Source organism: Kogia breviceps, chromosome 19, assembly GCF_026419965.1.
Source record: "Kogia breviceps isolate mKogBre1 chromosome 19, mKogBre1 haplotype 1, whole genome shotgun sequence".
Taxonomy (NCBI): Eukaryota; Metazoa; Chordata; class Mammalia; order Artiodactyla; family Physeteridae; genus Kogia; species Kogia breviceps.
In genome coordinates this window covers 23,457,625-23,476,248 of record NC_081328.1, presented here as the reverse complement: position 1 = coordinate 23,476,248, position 18,624 = coordinate 23,457,625, and the positions used below count along the sequence as shown (strand labels likewise).

General features: G+C 45.6%; 1 protein-coding gene across 2 annotated transcripts in view; it reads left to right on the top strand.

The window, feature by feature from the left end:
- YPEL2 (yippee like 2) overlaps window positions 1-18,624 on the top strand; it is a 61,823-nt gene that overhangs the window by 12,500 nt on the left and 30,699 nt on the right. For both annotated transcript variants that reach the window (XM_059047787.2, XM_059047792.2), the window contains exon 2: window positions 8,575-8,888. In XM_059047787.2, the coding sequence (XP_058903770.1) occupies window positions 8,772-8,888 (117 nt within the window). In that variant the 5' untranslated portion in view covers window positions 8,575-8,771. The remainder of the gene's footprint in view (window positions 1-8,574; window positions 8,889-18,624) is intronic.

Here is an 18,624-nt window from a genome sequence, read left to right as displayed (position 1 = left end):
TCAAATCTGTATCCCCTGCATTGGCAGGCAGATTCTTAACCACTGTGTCACCAGGGAAGCCCGAGAGTGGTTCCTTGACTATCCAAACTGGTTTCTATTATCAACTGGATGGATTTGAAGTACCGCCTGGGTCCAGAGCTATAAAGTTGTTAACTATGAAGTGATAGCATTGCTTTCCCAGTACGTCTTGCACATCAGATCGTGGCAGTTTTGATAGCAGAGTTTCAGTAAAGTTTTCAATAGTGGCCTCATCCTGGGATTAGTAGAGTCAGTGCAGACTGCAGAGGTAACTTCCACTGCACTAAGTGATGGAGTGGTCTGTTGTTTGGAATGATATTGCAATAATGTCAGATCCCCAGCTAAGCCACCAAAACCTACTAAAACCACAGTATACCTTTAAGTGGATTAATTTAGGCCTAATCCTCTAGCCACCAAGAGTCAACCTGGCAGACAGGAGCACTGTTCATTTGGGTCTTGTGAACAGGAACAGTTACCGTGCTTTTTCTCCCTTGCTGGTAAGGATGATCACAGCTAATCAAGGTTATTGAGGACTAATGACGTGCCAGGTGCTATGCTGAATGCTTCACTTGCTTTATGTCATTTGATGCTTTTGTCTCCTCCATGAAGTAGGCACTTGTTATTCCCTTTCAGGCAACTTGCCCAGTGGTGATGCAGCTAGTGAGAAGAACTAAAACAGAATCCAAGTCCATCTGTCTCTAATCCTGTCCTCCTCACCAGTGGACAACACCACCACCCACTTCTCTTTGTGGCAGCCCAGGGAAACTGGGTCTCTCTGCTCCCTGGTCAGAGTCCAGGATTCTGGTGAGATTAGGAATTGGGAAGGAGGACTGCCCTCTTGGGATAGGGGCTTTCCACAGCCATTCTGTCTCTTTTTTGTGTCCAGTCCCAGAAATGGCTTTACCTATCCCCTTTCCACTGCCACCTATTTATTGCCTCCAATCAGGGCTTCTCTCTTTGCTCCTGGAACAGACTGCTCAGTCATGCTCCTACCTTCCTGTCCTTAAAGTCAGCATAAAGTCCTCTTCAGGCTTTCTAAGAGTTCCTACAATAAGTAAGAGATGGGGAAAGCGGGAAAATGGTTAAGCTGTTACCTCAACAGATATATATATATATATATATATGTGTGTGTGTGTGTGTGTGTGTGTGTGTGTGTATCTATATATATAAATATTTACTATAGTATATTTTAACCTAGACCCTGTGAGTGTGAAAAATGGGCATGGATGACAATGACAGGCCTTTGATTAACATCCAGGGCTTAAAAAAATCTTCTGTTGCCCAGAAGAACTGTAGTTATGGGCATCTCAGCACAGGATCTGAGTGGGCTATCAGGTAGAATAGGGTCCCATGGGGCCAGAGTCATTCCGCGTCCTGCCTTGTTACTGGCAGGGTGAAGGGAGGAGCCTCAGTCATTTGTGCTACCTACATGGATGAGTAGACTGGTCTAGTCAGCAGCCCAAGGGGAAGCAGGGGTCGCTCAGTCCAGCAGTGGCTGCTACTGTGTGCTCTGTGCTGCTGAGTTCAGGGGGTACAGAAACAACTAAAATGTGGTCCCTACTCTTGGCACTTACCTCTAGTAGAGGATACGGAGGCAGAAGAGAATAATCTCAGTTTTCAATAGGGTAAATGTTAAGATGGAGGTGAGCACAGAGGATGGGTCAATAAGTCCAATCAATGCTGAGGGGATATTTGAGCTGGGTCTTAATGGACAAGTAAGGGCCTGGTGAGGAGGTGGGAAGGATGTGTCAGATGGAGGGAATGGCATCAGCAAAACCATGGAAAGGTGAAATGCAGGTGTGGTGTATTCGGGGGAACTACAGAGAGTTTGGTTGGCAAATCTGAACACTAAGGAGACTGTTCCTGACACACAATAGACGCTTAAATATCAGTTCAAAGATGGAGTATATAGAGTATTAGAGATGAGTCTCTCATGGATGCCATTCATGGCTGTCAATGGTTGTCAGCAATAATACACACTTGGAATTGATTGTGTGCTTACTACATGCCAGGTGCATATGCTGAGTACTGTATATGTATTAGCTTAGTTAATTCTCACAAGAGCCTTATGAGGTCAATACTAGTGTTCCTAGGTTTTGATGAGGAGAGCAAGGTCCAGAGAGGTTAAGTAAGTTGTTCAAGGTCACACAGCTAGAAAATTATAGAACTGAGATTTGAAACCCTCAGAGTGCGATTTCAGAACCCGTCTTTTTTAAATTCAGTTATAATTAACATGCAATAGTATATTAATTTCCTGTGTACAACATAGTGATTCAATATGTTTATACATTATGAAATGATCACCACAAGAAGACCTGTTACCATCCGTCACCATACAAAGTAATTACAGTATTGTTGACTATATTCCCTATGTGTACATTTCATCCTCATGACATTTATTTTATAGCTGGAAGTTTGTACCTCACCTATTTCATTTGTCCCCCCACTCCTCTCCTCTCTGGCAACCACCAGTTTGTTCTCTGTATCTATGACTCTGTTTTATTATATTGGTTTATTTGCTTTGTTTTTTAGACATGTAAGTGAAATCATATGGTATTTGTTTTTCTCTGACTTATTTTACCTTGCACAATACCCTCCAGGTCCAATTGTGTAGCTGCAAATGGCAAGGTTTCATTTGTTTCTATGGCTGAGTAATATTCCATTTTATATATATATACATACACCACATTCCTATTCATCTGTCGATGGAAATTTACATTGGTTCCATGTCTTGGCTATTGTAAATAGTGTTGCAATGAACATAGAGGTACATAGATCTTTTTGAATTAGTGTTTTTGTTTTCTTTAGTTAAATATCCAGAACCCATCTGCTTACCCACTGTCCCATATTGCCTTTCTGAAGGACATGAAAGTGATGACATGGTGAGATCTGCTTTTTTTTTTTTCCCTCCTCCTTTAGTTCTTTCTTTCTTTTTAATGTTTTTATTGGAGTATAATTGCTTTACAATGGTGTGTTAGTTTCTGCTTTATAACAAAGTGAATCAGCTATACATACACATATATCCCCATATCTCCTCCCTCTCACGTCTCCCTCCCACCCTCCCTATCCCACCCTTCTAGGTGGTCACAGAACACCAAGCTGATCTCCCTGTGCTATGCAGCTGTTTCCCACTAGCTATCTGTTTTACATTTGGTAGTGTATGTATGTCCATGCCACTCTCTCACTTTGTCCCAGCTTACCCTTCCCTCTCCATGTCCTCAAGTCCATTCTCTACATCTGCGTCTTTATTTTTGTCCTGCCCCTAGGTTCTTCACAACCATTTTTTCCCCCCTTTTTTTAGATTCCATATATATGTGTTAGCATACAGTATTTGTTTTTCTCTTTCTGACTTACTTCACTCTGTATGACAGATTCTAGGGCATCCACCTCACTACAAATAACTCAATTTCATTCTTTTTATGGCTGAGTAATATTCCATTGTATATTGAAGATGTGTGACATCTTCTTTATCCATTCAGCTGTTAATGGACACTTAGGTTGCTTATGTGTCCTGGCTATTGTAAATAGAGCTGCAGTGAACATGGTGGTACATGACTCTTTTTGAATTATGGTTTCCTCAGGGTATATGCTCAGTAGTGGGATTGCTGGGTCATATAGTAATTCTATTTTTAGTTTTTTAAGGAATCTCCATACTGTTCTCCATAGTGGCTGTATCAATTTACATTCCCACCAACAGTGTATGAGGGTTCCCTTTTCTCCACACCCTCTCCAGCATTTATTGTTTGTGAGATCTGCTTTTTATTTTTTATTTTATTTATTTATTTTTTTGTGGGCCTCTCACTGTTGTGGCCTCTCCCGTTGCGGAGCACAGGCTCCGGACGCGCAGGCGCAGCGGCCATGGCTCACGGGCTTAGTTGCTCCGCAGCATGTGGGACGCGGCATTCCTGGACGGGGGCACGAACCCGTGTCTCCTGCATCAGCAGGCGGATTCTCAACCACTGCGCCACCAGGGAAGCCCAGATCTGCTTTTTAAATACATAACACTGGCTGAAATGCAGAGGGTAGATTTAAGGGGGGAAGGAGACTCAGGGGTCTGCCAGGGCTGTGTGAATCAGAGATGCTGTGTTCCTGGCAGTGCTTAAGGACCTTTGGGAGCATGGCCACTGGGGAAGCCGCCTCTTAGGGGGATCCTCCTATGGTTCCTCCAGTGTCGTCATCACCTTGTCTTACCTTGAGAAGAGAATTCTAGGTTTAGAGAAATGCCATCCCAATAGTACCATCTACCTTGCTTAAAGACAAGCTAGAGAGTCCTAATGGAAGTGGCAGGAAAACTATGTATGTCTCTGCACTCTTTGGCCTCCTTTTTCTTTTTCTTTTCTTTTAAGTAGCAACATATATTTTTAAAAATTCATTCACCACTAAAAATAATAATAGCCACAGTTTTGGTGTGTTTTGTGTGCCAGCACTGTGTATGTACTTACGTCAATCTCATTTAATCCTCATAACCCTGTGTATGTTGGTTTTCTTAGAATTGGGGAAGCTGAGGGTCAGAGTGGTTGAATAACTTGCCAAAGTCACTCAGCTAGAACGGAGTGGAACTGGCTTCTGATTCCAGAGCCCACTTCTTTTCCAGACAGTCTTTACCTACCCTCCTCCAATACACCCCACAAAAACAGCAACACTGAGGCACATGTAGGGGTGGTCCTGTCCTGTGGCTGGAGGTGTCACTTCCCCTGGCAAGTTCTGGCTGCTCGGTTTCTGTGGCTCCGTGTGTGGCGGTACGATCTTGTTCCCACATCATTTTTCCAGTTCCTTCCTGACTTATCTGAGGAATTCGTACCTCCTACCCCTCCATCCTGGGGACACTCCGAAGGTTCTGTTTTGAGTTTCACCTGCAATTGTGGCTCCTTGTGGAAAAGGCCAGTCCGTGAGGTGGGATGGCCAGGTTTGCCTATGTGTTTGGCTCTCAGAGTGGTGTATATAAGGTCTTTGTTTTTAATCATAATAGTTCACATCTTTGCTTTCCATGCTGCCCAGCGGGAGCCAGCTGGAGGTGGTAGCAAATCTTCCTTTAATTTCCACTGTGATGGATTATTACTTCATTTAAAATGGTGTTTAATTTGTACACGTGCCCTGAGGCTTTAAAAAAGTGAGCTCATTTGATTATTGTTGGAAATCAATTTAGACTCCACAATATGTTCAGCGGGTTGGACTCATGAAGCCCCATGGAGCCTGTGGCCCCATTAACAGGTACCAGAGTCCAAAAATTAAAATGTGGTGAGTTCTACAACCCCATACCCTTAATTTCTTCCATAAAAAAACCCCAAAAACATCTGTTTCATCTTCCTTCCTAAAAACTGATTTCTTTTTTACTTCCTTTTAAAAAACAGACTTCTTTTTAAAGAAGCAGCTTTTAATATTTTCCCTTAAGAGGGAAGAAGACAGTAATAGGTGATTATTTTTCGGTCCCTAGCTCTCACCTTTTTTCTCTCACTCAGCCCGTTCTCTCCTTTATTCTCAGGCACAAGGACCCCCTCTTGGTCCTCCTTCACTTTGCTTTGCACTTTCCCTCTCTCATTCCTTCTTGATTGCCCTCTACCAGTGGAACAAGATTCATATTTCAGCAAGCCACTTTTTCTTTTCTTCCTTCTTCGGTAAGGAGTCACTTTTGTGGGTGCCTGTCAATTCCTAGGAAACAGTGAGAGGGACGGAATGACCAAAGGGCAAAGTCCAAGGCCTGCCTGCAGCCTAGGCTCTCTGGGGCTTTTCTAGCACCAGGCATCCTGGGATGTTGCTTGCATGGTCTCTTTTTCTCTCTCTCTCTTTTTTTATTTATTTATTTGCGGAACGCGGGTCTCTCACTGTTGTAGCCTCTCCCGCTGCGGAGCACAGGCTCCGCACGCGCAGGCTCAGCGGCCATGGCTCACGGGCCCAGCCGCTCCGCGGCATGTGGGATCTTCCCAGACCGGGGCACGAACCCGTGTCCCCTGCATCGGCAGGCGGACTCTCAACCACTGAACCACCAGGGAAACCCTCTTTTTTTCTTTTTAAGTTCTGAGCTGTGGTGTGCAATGGATGTGTTTGTGACATACTCACATTTAATGCAGACTATGAATGCTGATTTCTCCAAAGGTCGCTTTGAATAAGTTTTGAGATTCACATTTGAAGCTGTGCATAACCAGAAACCCCTGCCGGTGAACTGTTTTTGGGTTTCCTACAGAAGAGAAGTGAGAAAAGAAATAATTCTACTCTGAGGAAAGGCATAATTTAGAAGACGTCTGCATGTGTAAGAAAACAGACTCTGTGGCTGCTCTATAAACCCAGACTGGCAGCCAAGGCTCATTGTTTCCTTTCCTTCCTTCAGTGTTTGTATAAGGCGAATGGGGGCCAGTGTCCCTCCTGCTCCCCACCGGGCAGCTGAGGCTGTGGACTTCAGAAGGGGCTGGCCTGGGGCAAGCCTCCCGCTCGCTTCCCCTGCCTCCGTCTTTCCTGTTCCTTACCCCCTGACCTATCACCCCTTCCTTTCCTGGAAATACTGTCCTTCCTGAGAGTGGAACAGGAGTATTGGAAGGTTCAAGGACATTTCAGGAAACCCCAAGTGGGGTATTTAGGTCTTTCTACCACCTCTTACACTTCAACCCCCAGCAACATTGGTCTACCGTGGGCTTTGGTTTTGACCACTCACCTTCCACTTCCACTGTGTGCCTGGGTGAGACGCAGGGGTTCTGATCCCAGGGGTCGTGTTATCTCTTGTTATGGCCAGGCCTACCTCCGAGGCAAAGCTGGGGAGGTTAATTCTCACCCCCGTATTCTTGAAGTATTTCTGTGATGTTCAATTTAATCTGATTACTCATCTTTAAAATTAGCGGTGGGAGACCGAGCAGGGAAGACATTATGCCTAGGCCCCTCTAGGTCTGAATCCCTCCAACAGTTGGACATCTTGTGTAATTGGTCACCCTGGATGTGGAGCTTGCTTGGCTCAGTTCCCCAAGGGACATGCAGGGTAAAGGATAGTGACCACTGCTGTCCTTCTTCAGCCTAGTGCTGGCCAGTGGTGTTGGCCACTCAGGAGGCTATGCGGAGTCCCAGGGGCACAGTGGCCTTCAGTGACATTATGGTGGGAAGGATGTCGGGGAAGAGGGCAGCTTCCCTGCTGAAGATTTGGTTCCAGTGAGGTTCAGAGGAAAAGGAGGACTGTGATTTGTGGGCTTTCTCCAAACATCCAGATGGATCCCAGGCGTAATCCAGCAAGGAAGATCTGATTTTGTTTGTCTTCCTCCCCTGTCTCTCTAAATAATTTTATCTTCAAAGCATGACGCAGGCGTTAATTAACACTCTGGCTCTCCTGGGAGGTAGGCAAGTGGGAACACCACCCCCGTTAGTGAAGCCCAGGGAATAGGTAGGTCCAGAAGCCTCAGGTATGTGAGCCACAGAGAAGCGGAGTGGATTTCAGACCTTGGGGTTTTGCCCTCAGACCTTTACTTGGACATGGTGGCCCTAGGAGCCACCCCTCTTATCTCAGTGTCCTTCTTTCCCATTAGAATAAAAAAGCTGAGGCTATGGAAGGAAAAATGCTTGGTACTGTGGGATGAGTAATGGAAAATTTGAGAGCTGAAGAGAAATTCTGGTCAGATTCACTGTCGTTGTGTATTTTAGATGCAGGGTCCTGATTATGCCATTAGTTTCATTAATTTACTTGCTTAAAAAAAAAAAATGTGCTGAGCATCTACTTCTGGGTAAGGTATTACAAACAGAATCACTTCTAGAAGTACTGGCTAGCCATGAGGGATCCTGCTGGTTGGGAACTTGATCCTTTGTATCCCATGCTTAGTTCATAAGCAAAAGATGGTGTGGGGTTTGTTGCCTCTTCAGATGGTGGTTTCAAGTGCTGGAGGACTCCTGGCATCTGGAAATGGATGAGAAATCCACTTGTGATTCTTGATGTAGCAAATCTCTAGAAACTAAACTTTTTAAACCATTTATCTTGGTTGAATCAGGAGAAGAGTACCCTTAGAGTCCTCTCCCTGGGGTTGGAGGTAGCATATCTTTAAGCCTGGCCTTTTCTTTTTTTTTTTTTTTTTTTTTTTTTTTTGCGGTACGCGGGCCTCTCACTGTCGTGGCCTCTCCCGTTGCGGAGCACAGGCTCTGGACACGCAGGCTCAGCGGCCATGGCTCACGGGCCCAGCCGCTCTGCGGCATGTGGGATCTTCCCGGACCGGGGCACGAACCCGTGACCCCTGCATTGGCAGGCGGATTCTCAACCACTGCGCCACCAGGGAAGCCCCGAAGCCTGGCCTTTTCTAGGGCTCCCTAAGAATGGTGATCAGGCCCGTTTGCTGGATGTTGGTAGGGTAACTCCTGAGAGCCCTGAGTTGATACTGAAACTCCAACTCTAGAATTGCAGCAATGTTGGGATCTCCATTGGTTTCTTTCTTATTCATGGGGCATCTTGGCACAGTGTAAGAACAGAGAAGGGGGGTCATTTTATCCTGTAAATGTTGCCCTCTCTCGGGTGGCAGTTGGACTCTACTTGTACTGGCTTTGCAGGAAGCCCAGCTCCATCAGCTAATGATATTCCTTATCTTGGCACTGCAGGCTGCTGAGAACCAGCCCTAGACCTCTGCTTGAGTGTCCTTCCTCTGAAGACATCACCAGTGTGTGGAGCCCGCCCCACACCCACCCCCTGCCAAACCACGGCCTTTACCTGTGTCTTCCGGTGTTTCCCGTGCGACCCATCCTGTGGGAGTGCCTCGTGGGCCGCCCCAGAGTTCACCCCACACTCAGCAGCGCCAATGGTGAAGATGACGAGATCCAAGACTTTCCAGGCATATCTGCCCTCTTGCCACCGGACCTACAGCTGCATTCACTGCAGAGCCCACTTGGCCAATCATGATGAACTTATTTCCAAGGTACATGTTCCCTGCAGGCCTTCCTTGCCTACCTTGGGGGAGGGCACTTCTGGCTCCTAGGTTTGCAGACGTTTATGAGTTCTGCCAAAGGGCCCGGCACATTTGTATTCCTTCTTTTGTCCAGGGAGGGCTGACCCAAATGGCTGTCTCACTCAGCTGAGAAATAACTCAGAGTTAGGGGGAGAGTGTACTCATTTAGTCTGTAACTTTAGAAAGTAAATGTCATCCCTGTTGAATCTGTGGGGGCTGGGGGCTCACGAGCCGGTGGGGAGAGGGGCTGAAAAGGGATTGGAGCCTTGCGCGCTGCTTGCCTGGGCTGAGTTGGCAGATGCATGCGATGTAGGGTCCTGCCTGCCTAGAAAGGAATTCTGAGAAAGGTGGTGTCTCGTAGGGGAGGTTACTGGCTGAAATGAGAGAGGGGAATATTGCTTTTAAAGCCCCTAGGGAAGGTTACCAGATGGTTTAGTTATTAAAATGGGTGGCCTTTGGAGGACCAAAAGTGGCTTGGTGAAGAGCTGACCCACTGGCTTGTCGGGACCTCTCGGGCTTCTACGTGAGGTGAAATGGCATGACGTTTGGTCACAATCAGAAGAAAGAGTGGAACCCCATTTTCCCTGAGGAGCCTTGGCACCTGCTTCCTGAAGTTGGGGTGGGGGGATTATTAACAAATAAAGAAACCTAATGTCCCGTTGAGCAGTCCAGACACTGGCTCCTTCAGGCAGCATTCAAAGGGGAGCTGCTCCCTCCTGGCCCCAAGCTCCTTGCCAAGGGAGGAGAAACAGCTTTACTAGGCTGCAGGAAAAGGAGAAAGAGCTCCTGGGGGACTTTTCGCTTTAAAAAGCATCCTTCTTCAGAACCTGGACTCCATGCCATTAAAGTAAAAAAAAAAAAAAAAAAAAACCACCTTTATGCGAACTCGGACAAAGTTTAAAAAAAAAAAAATTTAGTGTTCTTGATCTGTTTACAAGAACTGCTAGAAAAGGTGGCATCACTTTCCCTGCCTCTGGCCCGGTAGCCCCGGGCAGACCCGGAGGAAGGATCAGCAGTTACAAAACAGTCCTGTCCAGCTGGCTGATCTGACAGGAAGTGGAGAAGCTGCTTGAACAACCACGTCTGTTAGTGGGGATTCTCAAATCAGGACTGCAGATGGAAGAACTCCTCCTTCTAAAGCCTCTTCTAGGGTATAGGGTTACCAAAAGGCTTGAACCCCGCAGCCCTCAGAGTCCTGGTCTCTGGCCCACTTTCCCTTCTCTAGGTTTCTGCTAATTACTCTCCTCTATGCTATTTGTGTTCCAGCCAGCCTATAGCTTCCTTCTCTGTCAGCTAACTCATCTTGTCTCAGATTCCTCTTGGACCTTTGGGGAACCCCTGGACCCTGGAAGTTTGGATGTGGGGAGGCTATGTCAGTGAGAGGAGAGGGGGGTCAGTCCTCTTCGCTTTGGAAGCTTGGAGGGAAAATGTGAGTTGTCCTACTTCTGGAAATCTCCAGAGGAGTAGAAGCCAAGACATCTTTTTAATATCCAGAAGTACTGTGGGGATTTCCCTGGTGGCGCAGTGGTTAAGAGTCTGCCTGCCAATGCAGGGGACACGGGTTTGAGCCCTGGTCCGGGAAGATCCCACATGCCGCGGAGCAACTAAGCCCGTGCGCCACACCTGCTGAGCCTGCACTCTAGAGCCTGCGAGCCACAACTACTGAGCCCACGTGCCACAACTACTGAAGCCCACGCACCTAGAGCCCATGCTCTGCAACAAGAGAAGCCACCACAATGAGAAGCCCGTGCACCGCAATGAAGAGTAGCTCCCGCTCGCCGCAACTAGAGAGAAAGCCCGCGTGCAGCAACAAAGACCCAACGCGGCCAAAAATAAATAAATAAATTTATTAAAAGAAAAATAAAAAGCACTGTGTATCGTAAGAAGTGGAGGTAACCATAAACTGTATTTAAGCACCTTCTGTGTACTAAAAACTGCTACTTAACACTTTATAAATATTATCTCACTTAACCCTCATAAGAAGCCTTTAAGGTAGGTGATGTTAGTCATATATTATATGGATGGAGAAGCTGAGACTCATACAAGTTGTCCAAGAACTCAGGTCTTGAGTTCTCAAAGAAGAGAGAGCAATTACTTTGAGCGTGTTCAAGAAAAATTTCTGGAAGAGGTGGTATTTGAGCTGTGCCATGTGAAATGGTCAGAAGGGAATATGTGGGGATGACAATGGCCTTCAGAGTTGATGTCTTACCTCTTTGGCTTGGTACACAGGGCCTTGGATGATCTGGCAGAGCCTAGCTTTTGAGTTAGGGTCCCTGCCGCTTCCTTGCTTTATGTTCCAACCACTTGGAACTAAGCAACATTTCCCTGAATATGCAGATAGGGGTGTTTCGGGCCTCTGTGCTTCAGCCCAAAGCATCTGTTTTTCTTTACCGCCTTCCTCTCTCACAGGAGCTCTTACACATCTTTTCCTCCTGGGGCCATGTCCTATTAGCTTTGTATCTCTGGGTCAGAATCTGACCATGGCAAGAGCTCAATAAATGGTCAGGTAAACAGATGGATGGCTCTTGAGCCTTGGGAGAAGACAAGTGATGAGCAAAAAAGACTGTTGGCCTCATGTCCTCCTTTCTGCCCCTTTTGGGGCAGAAAGGCTCCTTCACAAGTCCAGGCCAAAGTCAGCACAGGCTGCAGTTTCATCGGCTACAACCGGTGCACAGATGGGGTGCATTAGAGCTTGATGATTAAAGAGTTGTGTTAAATGCCTGACCGTGGGGAGAGAGTGAGGGAACTGTGGCTGGCATTGCACAAAGATTCCTTTATTTCATTCCACAGCCACCCCCAGCGTTAAATAATCTATAGATTCTTATGCAGGTCCACTTAATGGAAAGATCATTGCCCCAGCCCCCTCCTTGGAAAATGGGCCTTTCATTTTGTTCCCCTCTTCCATTTAAGAAAGTTCAGGGAGAGAATGTTTCTCCTGTTCTCCCCTCTTGACATAATCTCCTATGCGGTTTCAGAATCCACCCAGTGGGAGTTAGGAGCTAGGAAGCAGCTAACTGGAGCAGCAGTGTAATTAAATGATACTTTGTACTTGTAACAGAGCCTTTCATCTGGAAGCTTGACATTCCATTGTTTGTTGTTTTTTTTTTTTTTTTTTAAAAAAAGTGAGTCTGCCTTCATTATGGAGAAGCCAACACAAAGGTCCAGAGAACTAAAGCTCAGAGCACGTGGCTAGCAGAGAACTGGGAACAGAATCAGGACTTCGGGCTCCCTTCTTATCAGCATGGCTAAGCCGCGGTGGAAATGTGTAGTTGTCAAGTTTTAAACAGTTAGGGTCTGTACTGATGTGGTGGAAAGACTCCTGCACTAGGCCTTCTGTCTTCCCAGCTTGCTTCAGATTCCTAGAGGCCTGGAATCAGCTGTCCAACCTCTGAGTCTCAGCTTCTCACTAATAAAATGAGTTAAATAATATTTGCTGTGTCTAATGGCTGGTAGTTAGCACTCGTGTGCTTACCCTGTGCCATGGCCGGAGCAGTCCTAGGAGGTAGCCCTACCTCATTTGAGTGTGGGGGGAGTCCGCTTACCTCATTGGGTTGTTAGGAGGCTGGATGAGATCATCCGTGTGTGGGTGGCTTGCAAATCACAAAGCTCTATGCAAATGTAAAGTAGTGCCTTTGCTTCTTTTGGCCTTGATGTCCAAAAAAAAAAAAAAAAAAAAACAAGGAGGTGGGGTGGAGGGGATTGTTACTGCCTAAGCAAATTTACTTTAGCCAAGATAGTTTCACTTTAGAACCTGGAGCACAGGAGTTGGATTTGAGAGAATAAGGCAATGGAAGAGAAGGACTTCCAAGTTGTGTGTGTTGGCAGAAAGGTAAGAGCATTTGCTCTGTAGGACGCTGGGGGGTGCGGGCCGTTGGGGGTGCTTTTTGAATCGATGACAGAACTATCTAGGGAATGTGCTGAGGCCTCCTACAATTTCTTTCTTCGGGGATGCTGTGGTCTGAATGCTGAAGCGTTTGCACGCAGAGGTATTTTGAGTTGGCACGAGGAATTGCTCATGCTGTTGTTTCTCACTTAATGGTGCAAGTCACAGTATAAAAATATACTTTGGTTATAAAATAATAATAGTTTCAATTGGAACAGTTAGTTGCCCCCAGTGAAAACAATCTAATGCTCATTTCAGTGGATACTATCTATTATGGAAACCTGGATCTTTGCAAAACTTTCCATAAAAATTATCTGTAGTCAGTCCTTCCCTTGCCTCCCTCCTGCTAGCCCTTCAGTGGTGTTGCAAGTAGGCCATTGGGGGCTTCCCTGGTGGCGCAGTGGTTGAGAGTCTGCCTGCCGATGCAGGGCACACGGGTTCGTGCCCCGGTCCGGGAAGATCCCACATGCCGCGGAGCGGCTGGGCCCGTGAGCCATGGCCGCTGAGCCTGCGCGTCCGGAGCCTGTGCTCCGCAACGGGAGAGGTGAATTGGATTAATCTATCATGAACCCACAATGGGAACGGTGGCTTCATTCCAAGACACGGGTTGCTCTAAGTGCCCTGGGTCCTTCGAGGGAAGGTGTTGGAGGCTGTGGAGTGGGCAACTCAGTGACAGCTGAGGTTACACAGCCTCAGGGCCGGGCTTCTCTGCCTCACACCCCTCAACTGTTGTCTGTGTGAGGAGCTGGGCCTCCTTCTGAGGCTGCAGTCTAATTAGGGGGCAGGTTCTTTTTGTTCCCTGTGGGGTTCCATTGGGCTCACAGTGGTGACGTTTTTGGTTTTTCCTTCCTGCCTAGACATTAGCTGCAGCGTAACTTTGAGAAAAGCGTCAGGGAGGAAGATGCTGTGAAGCCTGAACACTTGTATTGATCTGGTGGCTGCTGAGAGGCCTGCTCTGCCCCCGGCCTCCCACCTCTGCTTCTGAGCACTAGCGTTCTACACCAGTGACTCTCAAAAAGTCTTGTGCCCCAACACAGTGACTTAGAGGTTGTGGACAAAGAGGGAGCACCATTCCATCCTGTCAACTCTATGTGTCAGGGATTTGTTTCTCTTAATCCCCACCACCCACCAGCTTGTCTTCACCGTGCAATAAAACTAACTTTCTAAAATATTAATGCAGTTATTTGTGTCCTGAAAAAACTTCATGAAAAAAATAAATACAGGAACAGAACTTCTAAAAATCTACTCATTTCTTTTCCTCTAGGTGCCTTGGGAAATGTTACAGTGAGCATTAGATTGTATGAGCTGTGTTAGTGACCCTCTGTGTCACATTAAAAGGCATAATTCCTAAAGAACGTATCCAATAAGATACGGCTTTTGAAGATAATTCTGTGAGCTTATCTATCTTGCAAAATATATGTCATATTGTAGTTTTATTAATTGAGAGGTTTTGGTATCCAGTGGATGACAGTTATTTTTACAAAAACCATAATTCAGTAAAATTAGTTCTTCTATTCTAGCAGGAGGGGAAAAAAGTCCAGATTGCATGTAAACCTATAAATGTCTGTCTCATTAGAAGTGTCCATTTTTTTGTTTCCAAAATAGTGGAAACCTAGGGCCAGAGTGATTGTTGGGTTTTAAGAAACAAAAGGTTGAGAACAATCACCGTTGCAGGACCCATACCATATAGCGGGCACCTTTCTGCTTCTTTTGCAATGTTTGCAAGACACTGTTGTGTGTTTGTCAGTTTCCTAAAGAGCATTTCTGAGGTGCAGTAAAGGCAGAATTAATAAATTATGGAAGAGTTCCAACATACACCAATAAGCCCAGTTTAAAAACGCATTCAATCAATTTAGCTTTTGTAAAGAAAATCACATATCCAACCTAAAACTACTTACTTCTTTCCCTCAGCTATTTGATCTTTGAAAGCCCTAATCTCTTACTAATGAAGTGTTAGTTCTGGAGGGGTACAGATGAGCTATCTGTCGACCACCCAGGAAGGGTGACAGGTGAACCACGTCTACAGCAAATCTCCAAAGGAATGTGGTTAGATTACAGTGTTTCTTGGTGAAAAGAAACTATTTATAGTTTGTAAGATAGAACATCTTATGATATCTTCTCCTCATGGGCGCAGAGATTGAATCAAGTCAGGGTGAAATAAACCATAAATTAGGCTGGTACCATTTGTACAGCATAATTGTTCAAAGCTGGGACCACCTTAACTGGATCTCAGAGGCCTCTGGTACATGTGGGTGATGGCAGTGGGGACTGTGCCTATAACTTGCTCTTTGTCTCATTGGCTCTGTTCTATTATTGCACTAATACAAAATATGTAATGGGGTGGGGTGCACTGTACTAGATATGATACTACCTTCGAGGATTTTACCCTCAAGAACTTTCACTCTAGTAGGGGAGATAATAGGTTCATAAGTCATCCCTTTTTTTTTCCCCTTAGAACAATATATACACATGTATAGCTCCTGAGATGTTACAACAAATTTAAAATATGTAGATCAACATGATCCAAATCGTTTCCAAGACACCGTTATGGTGGTTCAACAACCATTTTACAGTGTATACTGAATGGATGTCCACATCGTGCCACAAAACCCTACTCTTTGTTTCCAAATTTGAAAGCTAGTCCTCCAGAGCAGGGGGCCAGTCAGCCTCTATAGACACAACATCCAGCTCAGGAATGTCTGCAGTCACATTAATCAGAGTCAGTGTTCAGCTTGGTTCTTCCAAAGCCTCCATGTACGAACTCTTTATTGTAGGTTCCACCTTGAGTCTTTAGATTGAGGCAAAAGCGATGCTCATCCACATAGCATGTCTCCATAGAGTGAATGGTGTGAGTTCTCACAGCTAAGGGCTTGTGGTAAAGGACCCGTAAAGGTGTTTTCTGGGCGCTCCTCAAGTCCCATCTGGTTGTGGTTCCTTCTTTATACGTTTAGTTGTAGAAGATCCTTTCTGCTAGTCTTCAGGTCATTCCCCAGGTCATTATAGCTGCTCTGTAAATAGTTGTAATTTAGGTGTGCCCATAGGAGGAGGTGAGCACAGGGTCTTCCTACTCCACCGTCTTGGCCACTCCCCCATAAGTTGTCCCTTCTTGAAGTTTGTATGGGCAACCCTCTGTATCCACAGTTCCACATCTGAGGATTCAGCCAACAGTGGATCAAAAATAATTCAGGAAAAAAATTCCAGAAAGTTCCAAAAAGCAAAACTTGAATTTGCTACATGCACGCTGGCAACTATTTACATAGCATTTACATTGTATTAGGTGTTATAAATAATCTAGAGATGATTTAAAGTATAGTAGTTTATATGTAAATACCATGTCATCTTATATAAGGGACTTGAGCATCCTTGAATTTTGGTATCTGAGGTGGGTTCTGGGACCAATCCCCTGTGGACACAGCGGGATGACTGTCTTTCACCTTATGGTTCTCTTAGGTGGTCTCTCTCTTTTTTTTTTGGCCACACTGCACAGCTTATGGGAACTTAGGTCCCCAACCAGGGATTGAACCCGGGCCCTGGCAATGAAAGCACAGAGTCCTAACCACTGGATGGCCAGGAAATTCCCCACCTTATGTTTCTCTTAAACCATTTATCACAGTATAACGATGAATGTCTTCCATTAGCCTGTGAACTACTTGTGGAGATAATTGTGACATCATCTTTGTGTCTCTAACACCCAGCACAGCTCCTAAAGACTGGTAAATTTTCAATGAATATCTGAGCAAATAACTGTTAGCTCTCTAAGATAGAGACAGAATAAGGGGCTCTTAATCTGGGGTCCATGGGCTGGCTTCAAGGGATTTCTGAAATTGTATGTTTAATTCTATGTGTATGTATATTTTTCTAGGGAGGTTCGGGTCCATGGGCTGGCTTCAAGGGATTTCTGAAATTGTATGTTTAATTCTATGTGTATGTATATTTTTCTAGGGAGGTTCCATAGCTTTCATTAGGTTCTCAAAGGATTGTTGATCAAAAAAACCCCCTTAAGATCCATCTCTCTATGGGCTTCCCTGGTGGCGCAGTGGTTGAGAATCCGCCTGCCGATGCAGGGGACACGGGTTCGTGCCCCGGTCCGGGAAGATCCCACATACTGCGGAGTGGCTGGGCCCGTGAGCCATGGCCGCTGAGCCTGTGCATCCGGAGCCTGTGCTCCGCAACGGGAGAGGCCACAACAGTGAGAGGCCCGCGTGCCGCAAAAAAAAAAAAAAAAAAAAAAAAAAAAAAGATCCATCTCTCTAGAAACAGAAGTTCTGGGAAGACTTGGTGGAAGTGACACTGAGATATACTTTGAGGCAAGAACCTAGACGTGTGGAAATGGATGGGGAGGGGCTGGTAAAAGGAGCATCACAAACAAAGAAGTAGAGGCCAGGAGTGTGTGGGGAGGAGTCACTCTTTTGGGTAACATTGAGAACTGTGTGAAAACGGATTGAAAGAGTAGGCTGAAGCCAGGTTGTTGGGAGAATAGAAGTTCGGACTTTATTTTGCTGGCAGTTGGGCGCGACTGAGGACTTTTTTTTTTTTTAATTAATTAATTAGGTTGCTCTAGGTCTTAGTTGCAGCAGGCGGGCTCCTTAGCTGCAGCTCACCAGCTCCTTAGTTGTGGCATGCAAACTTTTAGTTGTGGCATGCAAACTCTTAGTTGCGGCATGCGTCTGGGATCTAGTTCCCTGACCAGGGATTGAACCTGGGCCCCCTGCATTGGGAGCGCGGAGTCTTAATCACTGCACCATCAGGGAAGTCCCATCACTGAAGACTTTTGAGCAAGTAGTGACATGACCAGAGCTTTGCTTTCAGATGGCAGATGTCGTGGTATCCTAGGCGAACTGCTGCAGAAGGGACTAGAATTGGGGAAACGAGTGTATATGCACCTCAGTGGTCTGCAGGTGGTCCAGGGCACATGGTGGTCATTCAGTACATACTTGTTGATCACCACTTGGGAAAGAACTACAAGCATTCTAGGGCTTATAAAAAAAATCTCTCTATCATTTATAGCCGTGAACAAGAGGAACTGAGTTCAGGAAGTCACACTCTTTGGATGGGAGGCAGACCTGTCCTACAGTCTGTGAAAATTAATGATCTGGGTAGGCATAAGTAGAATTGTTCACCAATTTATTACCGAAGGAGCTGCTAGGGACCAAGTCGAGTGAATCAGCTGTGTTTTTTGCTGCGGACTGCAGGCAGCTGAAGCACAAATCTGCTAAAATGTGGTCCTTTCTATGTGGTTGCTTTAAATACCAAAAGGGAATGTTGACTTGAGCTATGAGGCCTACCCTGAAAATTAATTCTGTGGTTTGCACATGCCCGTAAGATTCCAGTCCTAAGATTGGTTTGTACGTTTGTTCGTGCCTCAGCATTCAGCAAGGCCGCTGTGTTCCTCGTGAAAATCCAGACTCTTTTCAGCAGGATGTTCTCCCTGGGAAGCAAGAAGTAGGTGCAGAGCCCCTGCCCCTGTGTTTTTATTTGAGCACCAGCACTCCTAGGTCTCTGGAATGGTAAAGCTGCACCATTGCTTCTTTGGCTGTTTGTATTTTGGGGTCTGACTGGAATCTACCATTATACACTAATTGTTCAGTTCAATAATATATATATATATTTGTATTTTAAGGATATACATTAAATTTTTATTATGACATATACAGAAAAAGATGCATAGAACACAAATGTGTGGCTTAAAGAATTGCTTATCTAACCACTACCCAGTTGAAGTAACTGAATGTAGATCATTGACAGAACTCTAAAAGCTGACAGTTATTCTCAACCTTCCCCTTGAATGTTACCATTATCCTGATTTGTGTAGGAATGTCCTCC